The sequence below is a fragment of the Borostomias antarcticus genome (genome assembly GCF_949987555.1).
Source record: "Borostomias antarcticus genome assembly, chromosome: 14".
NCBI lineage: Eukaryota > Metazoa > Chordata > Actinopteri > Stomiiformes > Stomiidae > Borostomias > Borostomias antarcticus.
Window position 1 is genome coordinate 23,391,101 of NC_140247.1, and position 27,848 is coordinate 23,418,948.

General features: G+C 51.0%; 2 protein-coding genes across 2 annotated transcripts in view; one reads left to right on the forward strand and one right to left on the reverse strand.

Moving 5' to 3' along the window:
- Positions 1-692: 692 nt before the first annotated feature.
- On the reverse strand, positions 693-16,707 carry inppl1b (inositol polyphosphate phosphatase-like 1b; the record flags this gene model as incomplete). The annotated part of the gene is made up of 27 exons (XM_084449225.1): positions 693-786; positions 896-1,011; positions 1,487-2,276; positions 2,388-2,469; positions 2,889-3,041; positions 3,446-3,533; positions 3,796-3,884; positions 3,999-4,112; positions 4,225-4,314; positions 4,716-4,797; positions 6,233-6,321; positions 6,521-6,620; positions 7,003-7,141; positions 7,833-7,929; positions 8,159-8,276; positions 8,515-8,711; positions 9,315-9,417; positions 9,558-9,658; positions 9,764-9,878; positions 10,054-10,182; positions 10,313-10,405; positions 10,663-10,744; positions 10,918-11,058; positions 11,551-11,686; positions 12,215-12,353; positions 15,169-15,232; positions 16,571-16,707. 27 exons carry the CDS (start codon positions 16,705-16,707, stop codon positions 693-695), a joined length of 3,678 nt encoding a protein of 1,225 aa, XP_084305351.1.
- Positions 16,708-26,113: 9,406 nt separating this feature from the next.
- arr3b (arrestin 3b, retinal (X-arrestin)) overlaps positions 26,114-27,848 on the forward strand; it is a gene marked incomplete at both ends in the record, with an annotated part of 10,151 nt that continues 8,416 nt past the window's right edge. The window contains 2 exons of the mRNA XM_084448645.1: positions 26,114-26,144; positions 26,909-26,942. Coding sequence (XP_084304771.1) covers positions 26,114-26,144; positions 26,909-26,942 — 65 coding nt within the window. The remainder of the gene's footprint in view (positions 26,145-26,908; positions 26,943-27,848) is intronic.

Genomic DNA, 27,848 nt, shown 5'->3' on the forward strand with positions numbered 1-27,848 from the left:
CCAGCAGGGGGTTTTTCACCACGGTTGCATGGCAGCATGAACAGACTCCCTGGATTGCTCAGTCAACAGTCGGCTTCATGTAATCCCGTTTTAAAAGACGCTACGGCGGACGGATGCACTGATTAAGTGACACGATAATAACAGTATCAAACAGTAAAGAGATACACTGAGAGCTTGTAAGAACTTGACGCACTATGCAATAGTAAACAATGTAATGTACAGCTGTAGATTTTCACACTGTGGCTTTAACCAGAGGCTTTTTTTCTGCTCTCTGAGAGGAGAGCAGGGGCAATACTACCGGGGGGATATGAGGCGTGTGAATCCACAGTCAACACCAACCTCTGTGACCACTATCTCCAGGACAATCAATATTTGGCTAGGTGGATGTAACTGAATATGAATGTGTTTGACTGCGGCTTTGATATACATATCTCAGTTTGAGAAGGACAGGTGTATGAGATATTATTTCCCAGAGGATATGTGCCGTGTCTGTTGTGTGTAACAGACAAGTCCTTTTTGCGGTATTGGTACAGTGAGGTGCAGGGGTTACTTGGAGTCCATTGTAGTCGCCGTCTGTCAACAATGTCTACTCAGTCTGTGGTTTACCATGTTCAACTCTCTGACAAACTCAATTTGAACGGGTTTGCGGTTCCCTTCGTGCGACCGGGGTCTCTGGGTTCTGAATCACGGCCTCAGTCCCAGATTCTGGGCAGGTTCTCCAGGATCCTCCGCCGGTGCGACGGGTTCGACACGCCGGCAGCGCACAGGTCCTTCTCAGTGATGCCGCTGTGGAGAGAGGGCCAGACGTCGTTCAGTTCGAGACCGCGGTGCCGCCCACTGGAACAAACCCAGATAACCGTTGCTCTGTCCACTAATGACGACGACGCCCCCGTACCTGAAGTAGTCAAGGTCGTCCCAGCCGTTCAGACTGAGTCCCAAGGTGTACCTCTGAAGGCCCAGGCTGCTCAGAAGCTCTCGTACCGTCTCTGGGGCCCCGCGGAGGACCGACACCTGCGTCAGGGAGAACACAGAAATAACGAGGTATACGTTTAAAGCTGACATATCCTTCGTACAATGGTAAATGGACTGCACGTATATCGTGCTTTTCCACCTTAGCGGCACTCAAAGCGCTTTACAATGGCCTCTCATCACACACATTCACACACCAATGGCGGTAGCATCCATGCAAGGTGCTAACCTGCTCATTGGGAGCAATTTGGGGTTAGGTGTCTTGCTCAAGGACACTTCGACATGTGGACAGTCGGAGCTGGGATTCGAACCACTGACCCTTCGATCACTGAACGACCCGCTCTACCAACTGAGCTACAGCCGCCCCACAATGGTTCTAAGTTATCTGATCTTTCCTTCGGCAGGTTCCAGCCCCACTCACCTCCTTCTCCCAGTGGAAGGCCCTCTCTGCAGCCACGGCTGGGCTGGTCTTCTCCCAGTGGAAGGCCCTCTCTGCAGCCACGGCTGGGCTGGTCTTCTCCCAGTGGAAGGCCCTCTCTGCAGCCACGGCTGGGCTACTCCTCTGGCCCAACCTCTGGCTGGCTGTGGATAAAGTCAGGTGGTCCGAGGGGAAGAAGTCCACCTCGCTGAGGGACTTGGCGATCTGCAGGGCGGTGAGGGAGTTGTCTCCAGGAGGCGGTGGTGGCGTCTGAGGCTCTACCACCCAGGGGGCCGACGCCGGACACTGGGGCACATGGGTGGATAAGTAGGGGTAGAGAGAGGGGGCCTTGGCGCCCCGGGTGGGGCCACTCCGCTCACCGTGCAGCCTGGGCTGATCGCTCCGGGGGGCGTCCCCGATGATGGCCGAGTGGTTCACGTAGAAGTTCCTCAGGTTCTTGGCGGGGAGGACAGAGTCCTGGACGACGCTGTCTTTACCCAGCTTCAGCTGCGAGCGGCGCTCCCGGTACTGTGCAGCGCCGCAGTCTGGCGCCGCCGGCATCGGAGGAGGCGTGTCCTCAGACGGGAAGAGCTGATAGGAGGAGCCGGTCGGCGGTGGAGGGAGGTCGCCGGCGGAGGGGTAGTGGGGCAGGACGGCCGGAATCTCGATCTCGGTGAAGTCCGACCTGCGAGGCGACTTCCTGTCGTAGCCCCGCCCCCCCGAGAGTTTGGGGAGCTGCAGCGCCTCGGTGCCGGACCAGACGACCCGGGGGTCCCTGGGAGGGGGCGGGGACTCCTCCACCCGGCGCAGCACTGACACGCCCTCGAAGATGAAGTAGGCCGGGTTGGTGTAGCTGCTGGGAGTGGGCTTAGGAGGAATGGCCGAGGACCTGAGAAAAATGTACCAAAAATTACAGACGATAACAACAATTTTCACACATCCGTGTTTCACTACGATGTATGACGGCTTCACTAGGAGAGCCATGAAGAAAACATCTCACCGGCCGATCAGAGCTCGAGTGGACTGTGGGGACAAGCGGCCCCTCACCGGCCCCTTCTCGTCCTTCTCAAAGCAGAACCACTCTGAAAAAAAAACAGGGCAGAGGATGTTCACTGGACGCCGTGTTTCACGCTCACGAGTTCTCCAGCCGTATCGGCTGGGGGGGGGGGGGGGGGGGGGGGGGCGAAGGCCAGCTTGGCATGAAATGAAACGGCCGTGTGTGTTGTAATAACAGGGCACGACGCCTGACCTGAATGAGGGCTCACTCTCCCTCTCTGTGTCCCAGGATGCATCTGGTCAGGGCCATCTGGTCAGAGAGGAGCCGAAAAAGGAAGCGTGGCGTGGCGCCCGGCAAGGCTTGAGGAACCAGATAGAGGAAGCAATGGGAGAAATAGAGGACGGCCAGGCGGCTACACAGACGGACGCCTGCCCCAGAAGCCCCAGCAGGAAGTGATAGTGCAAGCAGAGGTGGAACAGGAGCGGAGGCCCCCGGCCGACCCACCGTAGATCTTCTCCCGCGTTCCCCTCCTGTCCTTGGGCACGTGGACCCGGACCCTCCCCCGGACGGAGCCCATCTCCTCGCCGCGGTGACTCAGGAACGTCTCAAACTGCTCCGACGCTCCGATGAGGGAGCGCAGAGCCACGCAACACTCGCCTGCAGAGAGAGAGAGAGAGAGAGAGAGAGAGAGAGAAAGGGAGAGAGGGGGAGAGAGAGAGAAAGAGAGGGGGAGAGAGAGAGAAAGGGAGAGAGGAAGAGAGGAAGAGAGAGGGGGAGAGAGGGAGAGAGAGAGAAAGAAAGGGAGAGAGAGAGAGAGAAAGGGAGGGAGAGAGAGAGAAAGGGAGACAGAGAGAGGAAGAGAGGGGGAGAGAGAAAGGGAGAGAGCGAGAGAGAAAGGGACAGAAAGGGAGAGAGAGAGAGAGAAAGGGAGAGAGAGGGAGAGGGAGAGAGAGAGCACAACGTAGAGGTCACCAGGGTCGAAGGATGACTACATACCGTAACTCCAGGGAGGGAGAAGTTGTGAATGACGGCAGTTATGAAAGAGAAGGGTTTGGCCCAACCGTATGACTCGAAGCCGTCACATGACTTGACGGACAGCAGCAGGTGCTGATCCTGAAGAAACTCCATATCAGAGATGATCGGGAGAAGCTGCAAACACACACAAAGACACACACACACACACACAAAGATAAACTAGTGAGTGTCATTGGTATGAGACGTGCTAAGCGCAACTCCACATTGATGTGGGTAGTGATAAACGTAGGGACACTTCCAACCCTAATTCCAACCCTAACCTTAACCCAACCCTAAACCCTAACCCTAACATGAACCCTAAACCCAATTTAAACCTAAATGGCCTCTGCATTTCTGGGACCTAGCCTTTACTGATTGATGTGTAGACCATCTCTACCTTGGGCAGCTGCTTGGTGGACCAGCCTAGCTTCAGGAAGCCGGGGACGTCACAGCTCTGTGAGTCATTTTCACTGGAACGACGCACCTCTGCACGCACACAGATAAGACATTCACCCACAGGGCAAAGCACAACTCTCCCCGATGGTACCGGAGATCAAGAAATGGAAATGGAAGACGTTAGGATCCAACGGCATATAATACCTTCTAGGCAGGACGAGTGAAGCTCGATGAAGAACTTGGCTTTGCTGGCTGTCTTCACAATGGCCTCCATGACTTCCAGCTCGATCCAGGCTCGCTCCATGCTCAAGTTTGGGTCTGAAATACAGGATTGATACAGGTCACAGCAGAAAGTTTGACGTAGATATTGAATGGCGCGCGTGTGTGTGTGTGTGTGTGTACTACAGTTTGTGCCTCCCGACGGCCTCACCGGTTTTGGAGATGAACTGTGACGTCACCCCGACCTGGAAGGTGGCGAACACAGGCGAGTGGTCGCTGGTGAAGATGTCATCAGTGCAACCTGGTGACACAAAAGTCCTATATGACAATGACCCCAGCCATGTCCAGATCAACCGAGCTGCTGTATCTATCTCTGTGTGGATTCTCTTAAGAGGGAGTCGTACTGCGAGCAGTGCCCGGGTTCACAGCCATGCAGAGGAAATGACTCGCTGTGTTTGGGGCCCGCAGACCAGGGGGTGTAGGAGTGGACCACATCAGACCCTCACAGGAACTCTCAGTCTGCTCGCGTTGTTGTTTTGTAGTCAAACAATGAAAGAAAAGGCCACGGATATCTAATCCTGGACAGCCACAGGAAATACCGCCACGCATACAATTTGCTGTCTGGGAATTGAAATGAGTGAAAATAATTCACCTCAACATGTCTAAGAATATCATAAGCATTCAGTGACTGTCTAAACCTACCGTAGGATGTACAGGTGAGGTGCATCTCGGGATAGGACTTCCACAGGATACGGTCACACCAAGACGGAACATTGACACGCACCTGCAGGCACATCAGATAGGGATATGCGTAGAAGAGTGTGATTGTGTGTGTGTGTGTGTGTGTGCGTGCGTGTGTGAGTGTTTATACAACGGTTAGTTCTGGTTCTTGATTCTGATTGGCTGGAAGCCGTGTGAAAATACTTTGTAACACACACCTGGGACAGCATATCATTCCATTGTCAGTATTAATGCGCCTCCCATTTGATCCAATGCATTGTAGTTGTTGTTGTTGCTTGGCAACCCTTTTGTTAGGGGAACTATTTTGATCCGCGGAATTGAGGGAATGATGCTTCGTTTTGAATAAATCTTAATATTTTACATTGATGTGTGTCTATTTTACACTAATAGCTGTAGTAACCGTTGTATAAAAGCAATAAACCACTCGAGGCCGTGTGTTATAGTGATTTTATAACAGCTAGGGGGGTTTTACTCCGCTTCGCGTCGTGCCTAACAACGCCCCCTAGCTGTTATAAAATCACTATAACACACGGCCTCTCGTGGTTTATTGCTTAAGTATACATGTGTGTCAGGGCAGGGGTGTGCATGAATTGAAAATACATTCATTAACAGGGAAGTATGCGATGCCGATAGCGCCCCAGTCCAGCCATGCCAGACGTTTGACTGTAGCTCCTGGGGTATTTTCTCCGCTACCTATTAATAGAAGTCATGACAGCTGCCATCAAAGCACCTAACCCCAGTGACCACCCAGAGAGAAGACTGGGTTACACATAAAAATAAGTGTGACGGTGAGCTTTGGACCTGCAGTATATTTAAATAGGTGTGGGGGGCGTTACTTGGTAAAGCATAGCTTCAAATGATGTAATAATGTAACATCCCAGTGTTCGGATCTAGAATAATGGACGTCACATTCTCACGTCTTTTCTGAAATGCCATCGAGATAACACCCTGACAGAGACACCGCCTCTCTACAGCCGTGCCTGTGACATGGTGACCACATCGGGGGGTGGGGGAGGAGGGGAGGTGGGGCTGACAGACTCACCCCGGAGGGGGAGGGGGGGGGGTGGGGCTGACAGACTCACCCCGGAGGGGGAGGGGGGGGGTGGGGCTGACAGACTCACCCCGGAGGGGGAGGGGGGGGAGGGGCTGACAGACTCACCCCGGAGGGGGAGGGGGGGGAGGGGCTGACAGACTCACCGGGGAGGGGGAGGGGCTGACAGACTCACCCCGGAGGGGGAGCGGGGGGGGTGGGGCTGACAGACTCACCCCGGAGGGGGAGGGGGGGTGGGGCTGACAGACTCACCCCGGAGGGGGGGGAGGGGCTGACAGACTCACCGGGGAGGGGGGGGGTGGGGCTGACAGACTCACCCCGGAGGGGGAGGGGGGGGGCTGACAGACTCACCCCGGAGGGGGAGGGGGGGGGGGGCTGACAGACTCAACCCGGAGGGGGAGGGGGGGGGAGGGGCTGACAGACTCACCCCAGAGGTCTTGTACTTCTGCCATAGGTAGCAGTCTCTGGACCCCCGCTCGTACCGGTAGGTGGGAGGAAACGCAATCTTCTCCTCCTCTTAACCCGGACAAAGAACGAAGAGACGGAGAGACAGAGACAGAAGAGTGCGAGGGAGGGAGGGAGGGAGGGAGGTGAGCGATGGAGAGATTCGGAGAGAAGAGTAATAAGGGGAGAAATCGCGGAGATGAATTGAAAACTGGTGGAGTTTGATCCATAAGGCCCGATATATCACCTGATGCAGAAGGATGCTACTCACTGAAGTTGAGGAAGGCTTTCCTCCTGTGTCTCTCTCTGGTCAGCTGGTCAGCGCACATCAGCTCCTCAAACTCGCGCTTGGACACGTGTTTCAGAATGTCCTAGGGGCCGGGGGGGTGACAGAGATCCCATTGAAGTGGGTGTGAATCAATGGAGGTTGTACAGGTCACTAGTGTGTCTGTCTGTCTGTCAGTCTGCCTGTCTGTCTGTCTGTCTGTCTGTCTGCCTGTCTGTCTGTCTGTCTGTCTGTCTGTCTGTCTGTCTGTCTGTCTGTCTGTCAGCCTGTCTGTCTGCCTGTCAGCCTGTCTGTCTGCCTGTCTGTCTGTCAGCCTGTCTGTCTGTCAGCCTGTCTGTCTGCCTGTCAGTCTGCCTGTCAGTCTGCCTGTCTGTCTGTCAGCCTGTCTGTCTGTCTGTCAGCCTGTCTGTCTGTCAGCCTGTCTGTCTGTCTGTCAGCCTGTCTGTCTGTCTGCCTGTCTGTCTGACCTGCACATCCAGGTCCAGTCTGTAGTTGAGGTCTCCAGACCAGAACAGGTGTGTGAAGCGCAGGCTGAGATCGAAGGCGCTAAGGTGCTTGTCTCCCAGAGACAGCAGCCGCAGGATGTCCACACAGTTCTGGTTCCTCCTGACACACACACACACACACACACACACACACACACACAGGTCCAGTCAAAGACAGAATATACAGCAGACAACCAAACATCCACAAACAAACATATTACTGTAGATAGATAAGTGGCTATGGTACAAAGAGAAGGTTAAAGCGTTAAAGGACATCATATAATCTGTCGCAGTGTGCCAATTATATCTGTTTATCAGCCTCCTAAATGACCTGTTGAGGAACATAACAGTGACCAGCACATGTGGGCCAGCATTGCGTTGTGTACTCAGGGGTGTAGTGGTGACTAAAGAAGTGGGTATACTCTGACTAAAGAAGTGGGTATACTCTGACTAAAGAAGTGGGTATACTCTGACTAAAGAAGTGGGTATACTCTGACTAAAGAAGTGGGTATACTCTGACTAAAGAAGTGGGTATACTCTGACTAAAGAAGTGGGTATAGGCTACTCTGACTAAAGAAGTGGGTATACTCTGACTAAAGAAGTGGGTATACTCTGACTAAAGAAGTGGGTATACTCTGACTAAAGAAGTGGGTATACTCTGACTAAAGAAGTGGGTATACTCTGACTAAAGAAGTGGGTATACTGAATGTTAGTCTTTACATTAGTGGTGTCTAAAGAAGTGGTATACTGTGGGTCCATGGATAAAGAAGTGGGTATACTCCGTATACGCTCCGCTACACCGCTGTGCGTACCTGAGTACTTTGTCACTGCCCGAGGTCAGGTGGCAGTTGACGAAGCCCAAGGAGGAGGAGTTGAAGAGGAAGGAGACGCCCACCGCCCCCTTGTTCCCTGGAACACACAGCAACAACCTTAATAAAACATCCTTGTTAAGCATGCACTGATTTGTTTGGCTGCCTGCCATGCTGTGGTGTGTGTGTGTGTGTGCGTGAGCGTGCGTATTATTATTATAGCACTATGTGATTAGTATTGTGTGTATTATAATTACAGGATTATGTGATTATCTCAGTGGAGGTTATGGTTATGGAGATGTGTGAATGTCCTCTGCGGGACACCGTACCCAGCGCGTTCCCCAGGCCAGTCTTAACGCTGGCGGTGTTTACGTGGCTGACGCGGCTCTCGTGCTCCGGCTTCACAAACACTGCCAGCCTCATGTTCCACAGGGACTGCACTGCCACCTACAGGACACAGACGGCACCACAGGACAGTGCAGGCTAGGATGAAGCTTACATACTGCTTTAGTTTGAGATAGGATTATCAGAATAATAGACAACGTGTGATAATATTTTTGTGATTGTAGGAATTAACAAGATAGCACTGTATTACGGCATTTCAACAGAGATCAAATTGTCAATAACCACCATAAAGAAAGAAGTGGAATCCGAATTTGTGATGGGGGGGGGGGGGGGCGTTCACCTGTTTGTATTCTATGTTTGTGTAGCTGCGTAGGGTGGCCTTGATGTGCTCCGCCCACTCCCGCTCCCCCTGGGCGTTCTCCTGGGTGCCCAGGGCGTAGAGGTCATGAGGGAGCAGGGCAGTGGACTCGTCTGGGGTTCGACCCAGACCGCAGCAGGTCACCCAGGACTGCAGGCTACGAGGAGGGGGGGAGCCACCTTGACACACAAACACAGACACACAGACAGACAGATCTATGTTTAGGACTAGTGTAAATGTGGAAATCAACATCCAATGGTTAAATCTTTAGTGCTTAGCTAATAGTTTTTGAGAATTGTAACAATGATAGCATTGTAAAAATAATTCATCCCAGCAAGTCTAAATCTACAGTTAGACTGATAGTAGACCAGTGTTTCCCCTTGGATTTTTTTCCGGTAGGCCCCCTGAACCTGCTAACTCTAGCTCGGGGTGGGCATGTCACCAGACCGGTCACCAGGGCGCAGTCTTAAGGGAGCACATGGGGCATATGAACTGCATGAGGGGGCACAATTATTATTAACTATTTTTGATAATACGATATGCTATTGTATTTGTGCAGCACTGATGCAAACTAATTATACTGAGCTCTCTCGGCGGCCGTCAAACATTGTTTTTTAATGTCTTAATTTATAAGAAATCGAAAGTTAGTATTTTTAATTTAACAGAAAAATACTATGATTAATTAAAATGTATTTATTTATTTATTAAACTATGGGCGCCAATGGAGGGGCACGAGCACTTTTGGGGTGGGCCAGGTGTCAGAAAGGTGTGTCGTTCGTTACCCATGTTCCAGGTGCCCACAAACACAGAGAGGACGTCTGGCTCCGTCAGCTGCGAGTGTCTGGTCTTCATCACCTGCAGCAGCTGGCAGAAGGCCTCTCGCTTCTGTTAGGAGACACGGAGGACACCCCGTCTCACACACCGCTCGGCCCATAACAACGGCAGACCGCCAAAGAATGACGTTTAACGAGTGACTTGTGGAAGGCTTGGCTGAGTGTAGCGAGGACTCTGGGAGGCTGTCCTACCCTGGCGCTCTCAAACATCAGCTCTCGGGGAGTGTTGTGATGACTGTCCACCACCATGCGCAGCTTGGCAGGACTACTCTGGAACTTGACCAGCTGCAGGACTGACACACACACACACACACACACACAAACACACAATCAAGGTCCCATAATATTCTTTCGGTTCAAATTCAGCCGTGTTGTCACAGTAGGTCGCAGGCTCTTACTGCGCTCATGTGAGACAGTTTCCACCCCTAACGACCCGGCCTTCCTGTCGAACAGCAGCATCCCCGTGTCCACGTCCACTGACACGGTCTGTCTGCCGTAACGTACCATCTTCACCTGAACACACAGATACACACACACACACACACACACACACACGTACATAAATGCTTTTAGCATGATCAATTAAATGCCAACGATGAAACAACCCATAGACTGTCATTAACTACTATCAGAGAACAAGTGACCCCCCCCTCCCCACCTCCCAGTCCTCCTCCTCCTCCTCTCTCACCTGGAAGGAGCGGACAGGCATGGGCGTGGCGTGGCTCTTGGCAGGAGGGGCGGGGGCGGGCTCAGGGGGAGGGGCCGGTTGTACAGCCAGATTGTGGTTGGTCACGGCATCTTGGAGCGCTTTCAGCACCTGCGTGGGAAAGAGCATATACAGCATCTCTGTGGCTCGGGGATGGCGGTCCGCTCGACAACGTTCAAAGCCGTCCCGATTCGACCGCGGTGGGATCGCGGCGCCCTAGAAGGGGGCGTGCCGTACGTACCCGTTTCTCCAGGGAGGAGAGCAGGCTGACCAGGGCGGAGATCTTACACAGCAGGCCGTCCAGCTCCACCTCCGTACCCCTCCCCGCGTTCTGCTGAAAGAACAACGGTGACGGAGGGTGACCACGCAGTGGAGGGTGGCGTGCAACGCCGGGGGTAAACCGTTTCTTATATCTAAAGAGTAATTCATCTGTTTGTCCAAAACACTACAGCACTCTTGAAAGTGTATGTTCTTAGTTCACTAGAGGGGGGCAGTAGTCTAAATCAGGTTTTCTTCTGCCGTCAAAGCCCCTTTGGTACCTGGGTCTCTAGGTGGCGCTGTAAGGCCAGAGACAGGACAGAGGTGGGGTACCTGTGGGGAGGCCAGAGGGCAGGTGGGATGGTCAAACACTTTGGCCAGCGTCTCCAGACTGGACAAGGTCAGGTCGATCTCACTGTGGATCACATTGGAAACCGGAGACGTTCTCCCGTCAGAGCTTGGATCAGAACCGTCTCCCGACGACGTGGGGCAGACGACGAAAGGAACCCACCGCCGCCGACAAATGTGTTGTGTTCTCTAGTGAATAGGCCCGCGACGGCGGCCCGTCGGCCAACCGGGAGCCCGTACCTGTTGAGGCCCTGGCAGGCGGCGCCCAGGGTCCGGTGGAGGTGGCGCAGCCCCGTCGCCCCCCGACGAAGGCCCTCCACGTCCAGGGGCAGCTCGCTGCGCAGGTAGTCGCCCAGCAGCGCCGCCACCTCCCCCGCCACGCTGCAAGACCCAGGGGCAGCAGAACAGACCCGGGGGGGCAGCAGAACAGACCCGGGGGCAGCAGAACAGACACGGGGGCAGCAGAACAGACACGGGGGCAGCAGAGCAGACACGGGGGCAAAAGAACAGACACGGGGGCAGCAGAACAGACACGGGGGCAGCAGAACAGACACGGGGGCAGCAGAACAGACACAGGGGCAGCAGAACAGACACGGGGGCAGCAGAACAGACACGGGGGCAGCAGAACAGACCCGGGGCACAGGAGGAAACAAAAGACGCGTCGTTGAGTAATAAGAACAACCCCTAAAAGATTTAAAAGCTAAAGCCGAGAGCACAATCCAAAGAGGGGAGCTCGACTCGGGATACACGACGTGGACGGCGTTCGCGACATCGCCGTCCACGGGACCGGCGTCCGGTCCGTGTTATTGCTCCTCCTCCCCCGTCCTAAACGATGCTGGCGAGGTGACAGTGCTCTCTGGCCGCGCTCCGTACCTGGGCGTGCCGACCTCCTGCAGCATGTGGAGGAAGAGCAGGTGTGGAGCGGGGGAGGAGGATGGGGGCCCAGCAGGGGGCGCTGTGTTGGCGGAGGGCAGAGCGGACAAGCTGCCCTGCTTCTCGTCGTCACCGTCTGCATCATGTGAAAAAAAAAAGTAGCAAAACAAAGGATTATATGTCTGGCAACACCACCGCACACTCTCGAACTAAATAGCTTCCATTTCGTAGTGTTAAAGTATTTTTATACTTGGTTTAAAAATAAGAGCACGCGAGTGGTCAGTCAAGCTGGTTTTAAACAAAGGCAATAGTTTTATTCTGTTACGATTCTGCAGAGTCGGACTCAGCACAGGAAGTGAATCCAGGTAGAGTGAGTCCGATGTGGATGAGGTCGATAGGTTATATAGTGAAAAAGGAAGTGACATAGTTTCAGGATGAAGAGGACAGGGAAGTGATGTCACACAGGGAAGAATTTGTAGTTTTAACAGACTGATCTATGAGAACGAACTACAAAGTTTAGAACAACAGTCAAGTAGGAAAACAGAACACTTTGTTGAGACTTAAAATTCATTCACAGTAGCTTGAATGCGTCAATGTAAACGGGCCCTTTACGGGGCCTGGGAGGGTCTGGGGTGTCGTGCCGACGGGAGGGAGGGCTTCCCACCTGAGCTGTCGTCCCCGGCGTCAGGGTCACGGCCCACAGGGTACAGTAGGGGTGTCACCAGTCCCTTATGGGGGTGCTGGTACCCCGACACCAGATCCGCCAGGGTGCGGAAACAGTTCACCTGCACTCCCTGAGTTGTCTGGGGTGGGGGGAGGGGTGGGGCACACACACACACACATAATATGTGCATATTACACATAGAGGTGTACACACATGTACAGTATGATGTTGTTACAAAAAACAATACCCAGGAAGCTTCAACGATAAACGCAAGATGATTGAAAATACAAACACTCAAATCGTATTCAAAATCATCTGGTTTTAGTGCCTGATCAGAGAACAAGGCAGAGCCACAGATCAGCTGGCGCTCTTTGAACGCAACTAAAAATGCATGACAAGTGTTTGAAAGCGATTGTGCGTGAAGCCTCTTTCTGAGTGTGAGGTATTCTGGGCCAGATATGTCACTCTGAGGGCCACTAGTCAACCTGTTGCCCGACGGAAACCAAACCCTAGAAGTCTCCTGTCTCGATTCGCATGAGAGAAATAGACCCAGATGAAAAAGATGGAAAGCCCTGTTTCTCCTCAGGGACGCGCGTCTCTACCACCCACATCCTGGCAATTGCCACTTTACTGCCCGACCAGACTCTCGTAAACTGTGGTGTACGGGCTTCAAACATACAGGACCACAAACAAACACTCACTCTAATAACTGTCAAACACGTTTTGGGTGGACTACATCATGTAAATATTCACACGGCCACAGGCCAACACACGGGGAGACGCCAACCTAAGGGAAACCCACACAAACACGCTGTAATGCCAGTCAAAACACAGCAACGTACGTTAGACACTGACCCAAGACGCCATGAGGGCCAGTAGGGTATTCATGGGTACCAAATGTAGTCCAAGATCTGCCATATTTATGCCCTACACAGGTGTGTCAATTTGTCTGATTGCATAGGATTCTATGCACTAGAGCCAATTAGACGACTTGATACACCTGCGGAGGACACAAATATGGCAGGTCTAGGACTACATTTGGTACCCATGAATAGATGCACACAGAATGACTACAAAGTAATACGGCCTTTTCCTCTGCGTCTTATTTTTAGAAACATTTGTTTTCGTTGTGCGGCTGAAGAAAGCGTTTCTGGCAGGAGTTTCTGCCACAGGGACTCTTAAATCGGCTGATGCTTTTTTCATTTTTATTCCACAAGCAGCTCTTGAAAAGTGATTAAAGTGAAAATAGAGAAACCGATAGACATTGGAGGACAGAGAAAGACAAAATAATCCCTATTTTACCCAAATATCCCCTTATAAAATAACAAGCGCCTAAAGAAAAAAAAAAACATAGGAAAGTAAGTCTTCTCTTTGTGCTGGGCTGACTTCTAAGAGCACATCCAATCAGACAAGTCTGCTCAATGGCAGACTTTGACTGAGTTCAGTGGAAAAGTATATAGTACATGAAGTTGTCTGAATCTGAATCTGTAAACAGCTGAACGAGTGCTTAAGTGGGAGGCGGCCCCCTTCAGACAACAGAGCTTCTGGGGTGTCTCCTGGTCGAGGCCTGGTTACATGACAGTGAGACAACCCTTGCTGAGCTCTGTGAAGTGTGTGTGTGCGTGTGTGTGTGTGTGTGTGTGTGTGTGTGTGTGTGTGTGTGTGTGTGTGGAAGTATGCGCTGGCTGGCTTGCGGTCTGCTTCTTCAACTTTTGTTATTGTGTCTCTGATAATTAGGACCAGGCGCAATGGGTGCTAGAAGAACTAGCGTTGTAGTGCAACACACACGACTGTCCCACACACACACCCAGCTCACACACAAGCACTGTACAACACAAACACCCACATGAGACACACTAATAAACAGACACACCCCTCTGTGTTTGTATGCATGAGTGTGTTGTGGATATGGACAGTGACCAAGTGTGTGGGTGGTGCAGGAATCAGTAAAACACGCACACACACATACACACACACACACACAATTTCCCCTGTGTCCTGCTGAGGTCATTCTCCAAGCATGTGGCCACATGGTAGAGAGACCATTCACACATCAGGCCTGCTGCCGTCGTAGCAGAATGAGCACAGCAGCACAAGAACACAGGCAGCTTTGTCCCACTTCTATCCAACGTGGCCATTGTGTCTCATAGTGGTCGGTTTATCCAGGAACATCTGCTGTGTGTAGTGGCTGATTCTGCTTCTTTGGCTTAACATTTTTACTGTAGCTTTTTGTTGTGTGTATTGCTATACACAGGAATTTCCCCTCGGGGATCAATAAAGTACTCTATCTATCTATCTATCTATCTATCTATCTATCTATGGATCTATCTATCTATTATCTATGGATCTATCTATCTATCTATCTATCTATCTATCTATGGATCTATCTATTTATTATCTATGGATCTATCTCTCTATGATCTATCTATCTATCTATCTATGGATCTATCCATCTATCTATCTATCTATCTATCTATCTATGGATCTATCTATCTATTATCTATGGATCTATCTATCTATCTATCTATCTATGATCTATCTATCTATCTATCTATGGATCTATCTATCTATCTATGGATCTATCTATCTATGGATCTATCTATCTATCTATCTATTTATCTATGGATCTATCTATCTATGGATCTATCTATCTATCTCACTATCTATCTATCTATCTATCTATCTCACTACCTCACTATCTCACTATCTATCTATCTATCTATCTCACTCACTATCTCACTATCTATCTATCTATCTATCTATCTATCTATCTATCTATCTATCTATCTATCTATCTATCTATCTATCTATCTATCTATCTATCTATCTATCTATCTATCTATCTATCTATCTATCTATCTATCTATCTATCTATCTATCTATCTATCTATCTATCTATCTATCTATCTATCTGTAGCAGGCCCAGGCCAGGCAGAGCGATGGTGGTCACTCACCTGAACAGCTAGAAGGCCGTCCGCGTCAGGGAGAACACGATAGGTGTGAACATGGCGCTGGAACCTGGACAAAAGGAGGGAATAGCTTCATGAAATTGTGCACGGATTGAAACCCGGATTGTTTTTTTGGACGATAAAGAAACAACATCTGAAGGGAAAGCACGCTTTAATGTAACGGTGGAATAAGGAGCAGATGTGCTGCACCTTGTTAAAGATGCTGTTAGTTTCTCAACCAGACGCCTGCGACTTCACATGTCAATGACATGGTGATTACTTCTCTCTGTGACACTGAGGTCACACTGTGACACTGAGGTCACATCAGGGACTGCCAAAGACTTGTTCATCTTTATTTAGACTTTCATCTACTGTTTTTTTTCTTCTGCTGAACTTTAGGGGTGTCACGCCAAATTAGCCACCATGTTGGATCACTTATGAGGCTACAGAATAACCATGAAGACTTTTGAAGTAATGTAAGGGACAATAGAAGGCTTAAAAAACCAAACTGTGGTTGAACTGTGAAAGTATGAGTGAGATGGAATAAGACATTAAGGGAGAGAGAGAGGGGTGGGAGAGAGAGGAGAGGGAGAGTGAGAGAGAGAGAGTGGGAGAGAGAGAGGGGTGGGAGAGAGAGAGGAGAGGGAGAGAGAGGAGAGGGAGAGTGAGAGAGAGAGAGTGGGAGAGAGAGAGGGGTGGGAGAGAGAGAGGAGAGGGAGAGTGGGAGAGAGAGAGTGGGAGAGAGTGGGAGAGGGAGAGAAAGACGGGAGGGAGAGTGGGAGAGAGAGGGAGAAAGAGAGAGAGGTGGGGGGGGGGGGGGTTGAGAGGGGCTCAGCTTTCAGGAATGTGTCTGGTTGAGGCTGATGAGCACAGAGAGCCGTGCGGTCACTGGAGTTCCCGCCCACCTCCAGGGGCCCGGGGAAGCCGGGAGGGGAAACGGGGCCAGTCCTGAGCCAGGGTTCGACTCGCCGAGCTGGGCCTGCGTTTGGTCGGGGCGGGGGGGGGTTTGGACGACGCTCTCCAGCAGTCTCTCCAAGCTACAACTCTTTCCCCCTGCGACTAGGAGAGACACTGATGGAGACGCCAGAGGGGAGGCTGCTGAAGCCATTCACCAATGCGGACACTCAGACACTGTGGAAACGGAGGTGGGGTTCCCAGATCCCACTGACTGAGGGAGGCAAACACAGCGGCAGGTGGGGGGGGGGGGGGGGGGGGGGGTGAGGATTACAGAGTAATAATTACCGCGCAGCCAAATGAAAGGAGCAAAGGGGAGTGGCGTGCACACACACATGCCTAGAAAATTGTGTGTGTGTGTGTGTGTGTGTGTGTGTGTGTGTGTGTGTGTGTGTGTGTGTGTGTGTGTGTGTGTGTGTGTGTGTGTGTGTGTGTGTGCAGGAACATTACTCACAGTAAACACAGGGCGTAGGCTCCCGGCACAGACTCGCTGTCCCTAACCAGGAAGCTGCCGTCCCTCCCCGCCCGCGCCAGCAGGTCCTCCGCGCGCACGCGGCTTATGTCGCGGTGGTACCACGCCGCCGTTGCCATGACGACGGAGGCGACGACGGGACCGACAAGTTTTCTCAGCGAGAGGAGGAGCGTCCGTTCGCCGGGGTCGTGCGCGGCGGCGGCGTCACTAGCGGGGCGGCGAACACGCCCGCCGCGCGCACGCGGCGTCTCTCGGGCGCGCGCGCCATTGGGCGGCGGGGGGATTCCCTCCCGGTCGGGAGCTCTGGGGTCCTCCGGCGGTGTTCAGGGCCTTCCCAGCATCCTCTTCTCCCTCGGTAAGGCCCCGGTCAGGACAACGAAACCCCGCCTCCTCCTTTTACAGTGCGTTCTTCCTGGTTCTTGCCGGGTCAGCGTCGTCCTGGGGTGGTGGAGCGGAGCGTGAACGGGCCTCCTGTTCTGGACTCTGCGCTCGTCCGTCCGGAGATACAAAGGCTGCCTGTCTCTCGATGAGACGAGCTTGCTCAGCAGATCCGGCACAGTCCCTCGGTGGGGAGAGTTTGTATCTCAGTCTCTATGAAGAGGCGTGTACCATACAGCTGTGTCTCTCATGCAGATATAACCCATAGTAGAGGAAAGAAAGAGAGAGAGACACAGAGAGAAAGAGGCAGACAGAGAGAGAGAGAGAGAGAGAGAGAGGGCAGGAGCGCCGGAGCATGAATGAAGCCCGGCCAGTGCCCCCCCCCGAGGCGTCGCCAGCGCCCGTAGCTTACTCAACACAAACACCCGTCCTCCTGCTGTCCCCTAAACAAGAACCCCGCATGCAGACGGCCCGAGGAACGACACGAGCAAACCGCCGCGCATGGAACAGGCATGCAGCACAAACCAGACTAATTCAAATCATTTCCCAGTTGTTTTGCCATATAAGGGAACGCTTCAAAGAGAGTTCAGCTGATGGCTGCAGTTCTCCTCGCCGTCCGCAGCTCCGCAGGCGTGTGTGTGTGCGCGTGTCGGGGAGGCCTAGGGTTATTCCAGGGGTCCCGGTCCAGTGCTGCGCACGCATGTGTGTGCGTGTGTGTGTGTGCGCGCGTAGGGAGTCGCGTCCTCTTCGACGACGCGTCCAGACGGTCTCCGGGGTGTCGTCAGAGGCAGAGGACCGTTAGCGTTGAGCTCAGCCAGACGGAGGAAGTAGCCCGCTGCTCCAGATGTGTGTAAGGAGGAAGGGAGGAAGGAGGTAGGGGGGGGGGAGAGAAAAAAACACCCAGACGCAGCAGCCCAGAGAATTCCTGAGAGTGACTTCACTGCATCACTAGTGTGTGAGCCGGACACTGCCAGCAGGCTGCTTCCTCTCTGAGGCCAGCCTCCCCTCCTCCTCTCCTCCCCTCCTCCCGTCTTCCTCTCTCTTCCCTTAAATTCCAGACCCAAACAGCCCGGCGCACTCAGGTGGGCTGTTCTGGCTCAGACTCTGGCCGCCCAACTCCTCATTTCTCCTCTTTCTCCTCAGTCCTTTTTTCCACTGTGTTGGTTTGCCTTTTTTTCCTTGTGTCTCTCTCTCTCTCTCTCTCTCTCTCTCTCCACCCCCTGGCCTTCCTCTTTTGTCACTCCTCCTAGCTTCCTCCCTCCCTCCTCCCTCACACCGCAGAAAAGCAGCCTCCATATGGTTATGATCATCCTTGACTTTCTGCATGAGTCTTATTTTTGTCCTCAGAAAACAACGCCCCGTCTGCCCTCCCTCTGTCCTCCTCTTCTCCTCCCTTTCTCCTCCTCCTCTCCTCCCTCTATCCTCCTCTTCTCCTCCCTTTCTCCTCCTCCTCTCCTCCCTCTGTCTTCCTCTTCTCCTCCCTTTCTCCTCCTCCTCTCCTCCCTCTGTCCTCCTCTTCTCCTCCCTTTCTCCTCCTCTCCTCCCTCTGTCCTCCTCTTCTCCTCCCTTTCTCCTCCTCCTCTCCTCCCTCTGTCCTCCTCTTCTCCTCCCTTTCTCCTCCTCTTCTCCTCCCTTTCTCCTCCTCTCCTCCCTCTGTCCTTTTCTTCTCCTCCCTTTCTCCTCCTCCTCTCCTCCCTCTGTCCTCCTCTTCTCCTCCCTTTCTCCTCCTCCTCTCCTCCCTCTGTCCTCCTCCACTCCTCCCTCTGTCCTCCTCTTCTCCTCCCTTTCTCCTCCTCCACTCCTCCCTCTGTCCTCCTCTTCTCCTCTCTTCTCCTCCTCTCCTCCCTCTGTCCTCCTCTTCTCCTCCCTCTGTCCTCCTCCACTCCTCCCTCTGTCCTCCTCTTCTCCTCCCTTTCTCCTCCTCCTCTCCTCCCTCTGTCCTCCCCTTCTCCTCCCTTTCTCCTCCTCTTCTCCTCCCTCTGTCCTCCTCCTCTCCTCCCTGTATTATGCTACAGTGAGTAACTGTGTCTGTGGGCAGATGTTGGTCTCCAGCTTTGCCTCTTACTACTCAGCAAAATCCATTCCCCCCCCCCCAACCACAGTCCCCATAACACACACGCGCTCACACACACGCACACACACAGACGCGCACGCACACACACACACACACACGCACACACACACACACACATACGCACACACAAACACACAAGTCCAATCCACCATCCACCCACCTCCCCTGGTTATATGCATCTCACCAAATATCATTATCCAGATTGTTTACTTCAGTCCACCCCCCCCTCCCCATACACACACACTCACAGTATACCCTCCTGCCCCCCCCCCCCCTCCCCATACACACACACTCACAGTATACCCTCCTGCCCCCCCCCCCCGCCCCCCCCCTCCCCATACACACACACTCACAGTATACCCTCCTGCCCCCCCCCCCCCTCCCCATACACACACACTCACAGTATACCCTCCTGCCCCCCCCCCCCGCCCCCCCCCTCCCCATACACACACACTCACAGTATACCCTCCTTCCCCCCGCCCCCCCCCTCCCCATACACACACACTCACAGTATACCCTCCTGCACCCCCCCCCCATACACACACACTCACAGTATACCCTCCTGCCCCCCCCCCTCCCCTCCTCCCCATACACACACACTCACAGTATACCCTCCTTCCCCCCCACCCCCCCCCTCCCCATACACACACACTCACAGTATACCCTCCTGCACCCCCCCCCCCCATACACACACACTCACAGTATACCCTCCTTCCCCCCCACCCCCCCCCCCCCATACACACACACTCACAGTATACCCTCCTGCCCCCCCCGCCCCCCCCCCCCTCCCCATACACACACACACTCACAGTATACCCTCCTGCCCCCCCCCCCGCCCCCCCCTCCTCATACACACACACTCACAGTATACCCTCCTGCTCCCCCTCCCCCCCCCCCCCCCCAATCCCCTTAGTGTGCAATTCCTGAGGTGGGCGGTGCTCTGAGCTCTGTTGTGTAGCTGAGCAGATGTAAGGTTATATGAGGTCACTGGGCCAAATCACCCTTGACCCAAACTGACTCCTACTGACTCCTACTGACTCCATACTGACTCCTACTGACTCCTACTGACTCCTACTGACTCCAAACTGACTCCATACTGACTCCTACTGACTCCATACTGACTCCTACTGACTCCATACTGACTCCATACTGACTCCATACTGACTCCTACTGACTCCATACTGACTCCATACTGACTCCTACTGACTCCAAACTGACTCCTACTGACTCCATACTGACTCCTACTGACTCCTACTGACTCCATACTGACTCATACTGACTCCATACTGACTCCTACTGGCAGGTTTACTGACTCCATACTGACTCCATACTGACTCCTACTGACTCCATACTGACTCCTACTGACTCCTACTGACTCCATACTGACTCCTACTGACTCCATACTGACTCCATACTGACTCCATACTGACTCCATACTGACTCCTACTGACTCCATACTGACTCCATACTGACTCCTACTGACCCAAACTGACTCCATACTGACTCCTACTGACTCCTACTGACTCCATACTGACTCCATACTGACTCCATACTGACTCCATACTGACTCCTACTGGCAGGTTTACTGACTCCATACTGACTCCTACTGACTCCATACTGACTCCTACTGACTCCATACTGACTCCTACTGACTCCATACTGACTCCTACTGACTCCATACTGACTCCATACTGACTCCATACTGACTCCTACTGACTCCATACTGACTCCATACTGACTCCATACTGACTCCATACTGACTCCTACTGACTCCATACTGACTCCTACTGACTCCATACTGACTCCATACTGACTCCTACTGACTCCATACTGACTCCTACTGACTCCATACTGACTCCTACTGACTCCATACTGACTCCTACTGACTCCATACTGACTTCTACTGACTCCATACTGACTCCATACTGACTCCATACTGACTCCATACTGACTCCTACTGACTCCATACTGACTCCTACTGACTCCATACTGACTCCATACTGACTCCATACTGACTCCTACTGACTCCATACTGACTCCATACTGACTCATACTGACTCCATACTGACTCCATACTGACTCCATACTGACTCCTACTGACTCCATACTGACTCCTACTGACTCCATACTGACTCCTACTGACTCCATACTGACTCCTACTGACTCCATACTGACTCATACTGACTCCTACTGACTCCATACTGACTCCTACTGACTCATACTGACTCCTACTGACTCCATACTGACTCCATACTGACTCCATACTGACTCCTACTGACTCCATACTGACTCATACTGACTCCTACTGACTCCTACTGACTCCATACTGACTCATACTGACTCCATACTGACTCCATACTGACTCCATACTGACTCCTACTGACTCCATACTGACTCCTACTGACTCCATACTGACTCCTACTGACTCCTACTGACTCCATACTGACTCCATACTGACTCCATACTGACTCCTACTGACTCCATACTGACTCCTACTGACTCCATACTGACTCCTACTGACTCCTACTGACTCCTACTGACTCCTACTGACTCCATACTGACTCCTACTGACTCCATACTGACTCCATACTGACTCATACTGACTCCTACTGACTCCATACTGACTCCTACTGACTCCTACTGACTCCATACTGACTCCTACTGACTCCATACTGACTCCTACTAACTCCTACTGGCAGGTTTACTCAAACTATTTGCTGACAGAGCCTTTTACTAAACCGCATCCAATTTTGGGATTTATTTTAAGAAGTTGGAGTTGAAGAAATTTGAAACAATTTCTCTATATTTTTACCTCTGCTCCAGCAACCTGCAGGGCAAGAGGTCATGTTTTTCGGTGGCGTGTTTTTGTTTATTGTTTGCTTGTTTGTTTGTTTATCTATAGCATGTACATAGCCCACCCATGCCCCCCCAGGTTATTTATTAAATATTTATTCATATCAATATAGCAGTACGTAATCCATCTTATACTTAGTGCAGCAGATAATAGCATATTTCAAGAGAATCGTTCAAATGGTGATGCAAGCATGACCTTTGGCACAGATACTCTCAAAGGGCCACTCTTTTGGAAAAAGGCGTTAGCCACTCAAAAATTCAAGATGCCGACCATTTTTTCAAGATGGCCGCCATTTCTGTCGAATGTTCATTATGTCAATCGTTCAAATGGTGATGCGGGTATACAATTTGGCACAAATGCTCTCTAAGGGCCACTCTTCTGGAAAAAGGCAACAAGAATAAAGTTCCATCAAATTGGCGCAATTTCCTCAGACATAATGACAACAAAACAGAGCTCTTCCACTTTCTGTCTGACAAGATCGCTCGGCTTCAGTCGTGCCTAACAACGCCCCCTAGCTGTTATAAAATCACTATAACACACGAGTGGTTTATTGCTTAAGTTGTAACCAAGGGACCCGATGTCTTGAGTACCTATGAAACCTGTCTGGATAGTCTGGATAAATGTTTCCATGAGGAAGCTGATAGCCGGATCTTTGTACATGCCAAACATGCCACATAGGAGGGTAGCAAAACCATCATGATCAAAGCCAATGACACTGATGTTCTTGTCATAGCACTAAGCATCTTCCCATCCCTTCAGGAACTTGGTCTCCAGCAGCTGTGGCTAGCATTTGGGCATGGTGTGAGCCTAAGGTGGATTGGTGTTCATGACCTGTACCGTGTTATTGGACCTGTTAAGACCAGCTATTAGTGTAAAATAAACACACAGCAATGTAAAATATTAACATTTATTCAAAACGAAGCATCATTCCCTCAATTCCGCCGAGCAAAATAGTTCCCCTAACAAAAGGGTTGCCAAGCAACAACAACAACTACAATGCATTGGATCAAATGGGAGGCGCGTTAATACTGAAAATGGAATGATATGCGGTCCCAGGTGTGTGTTACAAAGTATTTTAACACGGCTTCCAGCCAATCAGAATCAAGAACCAGAACTAACCGTTGTATAAGTATAATTATTATATACTAAAAGTAACTACACTGAACACATCCAATATGCTAAGGTGGTTAAGGGGATCTACAGTGTACTGCTAAGACAGTATAGCTGCTAAGAGCAGCTATATTGCTAAGCCATCCATTAGGATAAACATGAACTATATTGTGACAGCTTCCTATCCTCCTCATTCACTGCTCTCTCCAGGGCTGGACTGAGCCCTTCTAAGCCCATTGGGACAGCGGATTAGCGTTGCACTCACGGCATGAGGGGTCCAAAATCAAGTTACAAGACGTGGTAAGAGGCTTATCTGCAAGAAGAAAAGGCAACGACGAAACACATTACACTACCTGCTCTGTTGGACCTTTTTATGTGCTCTCACAAATCCTCTTTTTAGATTAAAGTTTGACCATCTGTTTCATCAGCCATGTATCAGTAGGTTGATGTAGTTGGTAGAGCGGGTCGTTCAGTGATCGAAAGGTCAGTGGTTCGAATCCCAGCTCCGACTGTCCACATGTCGAAGTGTCCTTGAGCAAGACACCTAACCCTAAATTGCTCCCAATGAGCAGGTTAGCACCTTGCATGGCAGCTACCGCCATTGGTGTGTGAATGTGTGTGTGAATGGGTGAATGAGAGGCCATTGTAAAGCGCTTTGAGTGCTGCTAAGGTGGAAAAGCGCTATATAAGTGCAGTCCATTTACCATTTTACCATCAGTAGGCCTGTCGTCTATGTACCAATTTCATCTCAGCACTGTATGTCAATGGATCAGTGAAGCACCTATTTTTATTACAACAGTCCCCAGACTGTAGACACTGAGGGGTATGTACTGTAGCTTTTGTTCAGATGAGGAAGTGCCGGTTCTCCATCAGTCGGTTTAGAGCAAGAACGCAAGCAGATGTTCCTTGTTCTGCCTTAAGCTTTGATCAGTGAAGCACCCAGGTTCAGCGTTTTGAATATGACAATTAAGATATGTAGCTAGCTAATCCAAGGTTTGTATTATTGCAGATGGCCACACACACACACACACATGCACGCACACACACACACACACACACACACACCAGAATTAGCTCTGTAGTACAGTAGGGTGGAGGGTTTTCTCTGCTGAACTTTAGTTCTGCCACTTTAAGGTGTTTGATCGTAATAATTTAGGAAAAATCTTTTAAGTAACACTATTTCTCTGCTGACCTTTTAGTGCTGTAACTTTATTGAGGGAAATACTGTAAATGGTAAATGGACTGCACTTATATAGCGCTTTTCCACCTTAGCGGCACTCAAAGCGCTTTACAATGGCCTCTCATTCACCCATTCACACACACATTCACACACCAATGGCGGTAGCTGCCATGCAAGGTGCTAACCTGCTCATTGGGAGCAATTTGGGGTTAGGTGTCTTGCTCAAGGACACTTCGACATGTGGACAGTCGGAGCTGGGATTCGAACCACTGACCCTTCGATCATTGAACGACCCGCTCTACCAACTGAGCTACAGCCACCCCCGTACCTGTAACTTTATTGAGGGAAATACTGTACCTGTAACTTTATTGAGGGAAATGCCTGTTAAATAATAGTCTCTCTGCAAAACCTTTAATACTCATTTCTGTAAATGTATTGTTTTACAAGTTTTATTTGTATTAGGATATTTGACTGTAATTTGAAGGTAAGTGTTTTACTGCCAGACTTTTTGCCGTTTTTTTTTTTTTTTTTTTTTTTACAGTATCATGTGTTGACCCTGGTGAACTTTGGGTGACCCTTGTTGCAGGCCGTGATCCGGAGCTGTAATCCGCAGCAGGGTTCCCCTGAGGCTGACCGGCTTTAAGGAGATCTCAGCCCCTCTGTCCCTCTGGTGGGAGGAGTCAGGCCCGGCTAGACAGGACCTCAAGCTTCCCAATTATACCTGGCCACAGGTCAAGACCTGCTTCCAAACCTATCAGGGGCACTTGCCTCCTTAACGCCAAGGGTCAGCTACCGTCAGTGAGAGAAGAGTTAGTTCCCAAGGAGAGCTCTGAGAGTGGTCGAAAAGGGCTGGCATTATAGTTAACATTTCAATTCCAGGGCGATGGTTTGGGTGAAACCTTGAGGTGAACAACCTGAAGTGTTGTCTGTGAAAATTGGATGTGTTCCATTTGGGAACCAATGTGCTTGTTCAATGCAATGTTCTTTGTCAGAGGTGTACATCTCTTTTTTTGACGCCTATCAAATTCTCTCAGTCATAACATCCAACAACACCTGACACATACTTCTAAGTCATCTTGTCTACCAGCATTCCAACTCTTTGAGACTGGGACACATCTGGACACACCCTACTGTATAATCTTCCAGTTATCACATGCATGCACTGTAGCTCTCATTGGACCAGCCGACTGCATGTGGAACGATACAGATCATCAGCTTGACCCTCACATGTCTCTGTTCCTGCGGTCGGGGTAGATTGAGCAGGGCTCGGTGGATGACCATCGTTCAGAAAACAGAATCCATCTTTAAAGCTAGCCCAGTGAGAGCCTACATAAAAACTGTAGCTACTGTAGCTCAATACTGGAACGATCAGTGAAATTATGGTCTCTGTGTTTCAGGTTCATGGAAGACAGACCACAAATAGGGCTAAATGTCCAAAATAGCAGACTACCCCTTTAATACTGCTCTTCTCACGCCTAGACCTAGCCCACAGGAAGTGGATGTCTTGGTGGTTTGCTCGCTCAGTTGACAGAAAGCTATGAACCTAGCTTGCAGACGGGTTTACATTCTTGAAGTTATGATGTGTTAAGTTAGACATTGTGTATGTCACTTACACCTGCTGACCGTGTGGTTCATGAGAAAACAGACAGAGAGACAGACATGTATGTATGTGTGTGTGTGTGTGTGTGTGTGTGTGTGTGTGTGTGTGTGTGTGTGTGTGTGTGTGTGTTTGCGCGCGCATGTGTGCGTGCGTTAAAAAAAAACGATAGAGGCTGAGAGGGACAGACAAAAAGAGAGTGAACGGTCGTGAGAGAAAGAACGAGAGGAGAGAGAGAGAATAAAAGAGAGACTATTCTGGGCGATGGCATTTTGATGTTGTTGTTATCTTACTCCTCTGACTCTTAGTTCAGAGCAGTGGGTGGGACAGAAATGGACCCAGGAGGCGAGGGACACTCCAGAGGTGCAGACTGACGAGAGACAAGACCCCCGTGTTACAGTATCATCCAAAACAAAGACCTCCACCCCCCTCAGACAACACCCCCAGACTCATCCTTTCTAATCTAAGTCACATACTCTGCTTATTTTTAAACAAGAGAGTAGCCCAAAGTAACAACAGTGGGCTAATTAATTAATAAGATTGGGCCTATAAAGGGCCGTCCTGTTGCAGCCTGGCTAAGCTGAGGGGAGGGCAGTGGAGTTGAGAGGCCGAGGTATAAAGAGCTTGGGGTCATTCACACACGCCACACAGCCCTGGACACCGGATTACAGAGAGGACAGCGCTGGACTGAGCGGTTCAGGAGCCTGAGGTGAGTGGTCATGCACTCTGACCCCAGAGACAGCGGGGAAACGATCACAGATTGTTATACGTGGAGAAAGATTTAATATCTCGTCAGCATCTCAGGTGGACACTATCTCAACTGTAGCTGTGAGTATCACACTAACTCTGGGCATTGATGGCTTTAGGATTCAGGATGTATATTTCCTTGCTTGTGCTGGACAAGAGATGTAAATATTTAAATGATTTAAATCTTACATTTGCATCGTTGAGATCCGTCCAACGAGTGTGCAGTGTAAACCTCTCCCATCCTCTCATTTTTACACATGGATATCATACCAGACAGATTGCTGGAACTCCTCCCCTGTTGAACTGCACTGTAAATATTACCGCATCCTTATAATGCTGCCCTCTCCTGGTTTTCGAACCTGTTTTCTGTCTCCTTTTAGATCCCATCAGCCAAGCCACCACAGCCATGACAACGTGAGTAGTGTTCAGCTATACCCGACCACTACATACATACAATCGCCAAGTAAATATTTAAACTCAGTCAGTTTAGAGAGCTGTCCAGTGAGAATCCTTTAAAGGGATAATACAGTTTGTGAGTTATGCTGAGTGTAAATTCAGTTTATGTGCCAGCTCGGAGCAGTTTGGGTACACACGCACTCCCAAATAAGGCTGTACAGGATTGTTCTGTGCTGCTGGTTGAATGAATGCGTGCCTTTTACTGTATACATTTAATTATTTAAATGTCATTGACCCACCTGTGTGGCCTGCGTGTAAATACAGACGATCAGGGTGAACGGCTCCTGGAAAGAGGCCCTGTGGTGCAGGGCGCTAGCCAAGACGTGTCAGGACCCTGTCGCACCTTTGACACGTTTTAGATTAAAGGATACAGCTAAATCCTGGTTAGAGCCGATCTTGTGGATTAGATGTGGAGAAGAGCAGGGAAAAGATGGCCGAAGAGACAAGCAGTGCCATGTGCAGCACGGCAGCAGCACTCTCTCGCTTACATTAACTGGTCGATGATGTTAGGTCATGGTAAAAGCAGATTAGCAGCAGGATGCTATTTTGAAAGGTGAAAACAAAGTATTGATACATCAGATACCCAGCCGGCACTGATAGGTGGGGACCGTAGGGGTTAAACGCAGGCTGGAAATATGGGTCCCAGGTGGGTTTGTCTGTGGTTTCCACAGTGGCCTCACCTGGGTTCACCCACATATAGGCTTGAGGTGGGATCTGACCAGGCCCTAGAGAGGGAGGCAGGGAGAGAGAGAGAGAGAGAAAGAGAGAGAGAGAGAGAGAGAGAGAGAGAGAGAGAGAGAGAGAGAGGGAGACAGGGAGAGAGAGAGGGAGGCAGGGAGAGAGAGAGAGAGAGAGGGAGGCAGG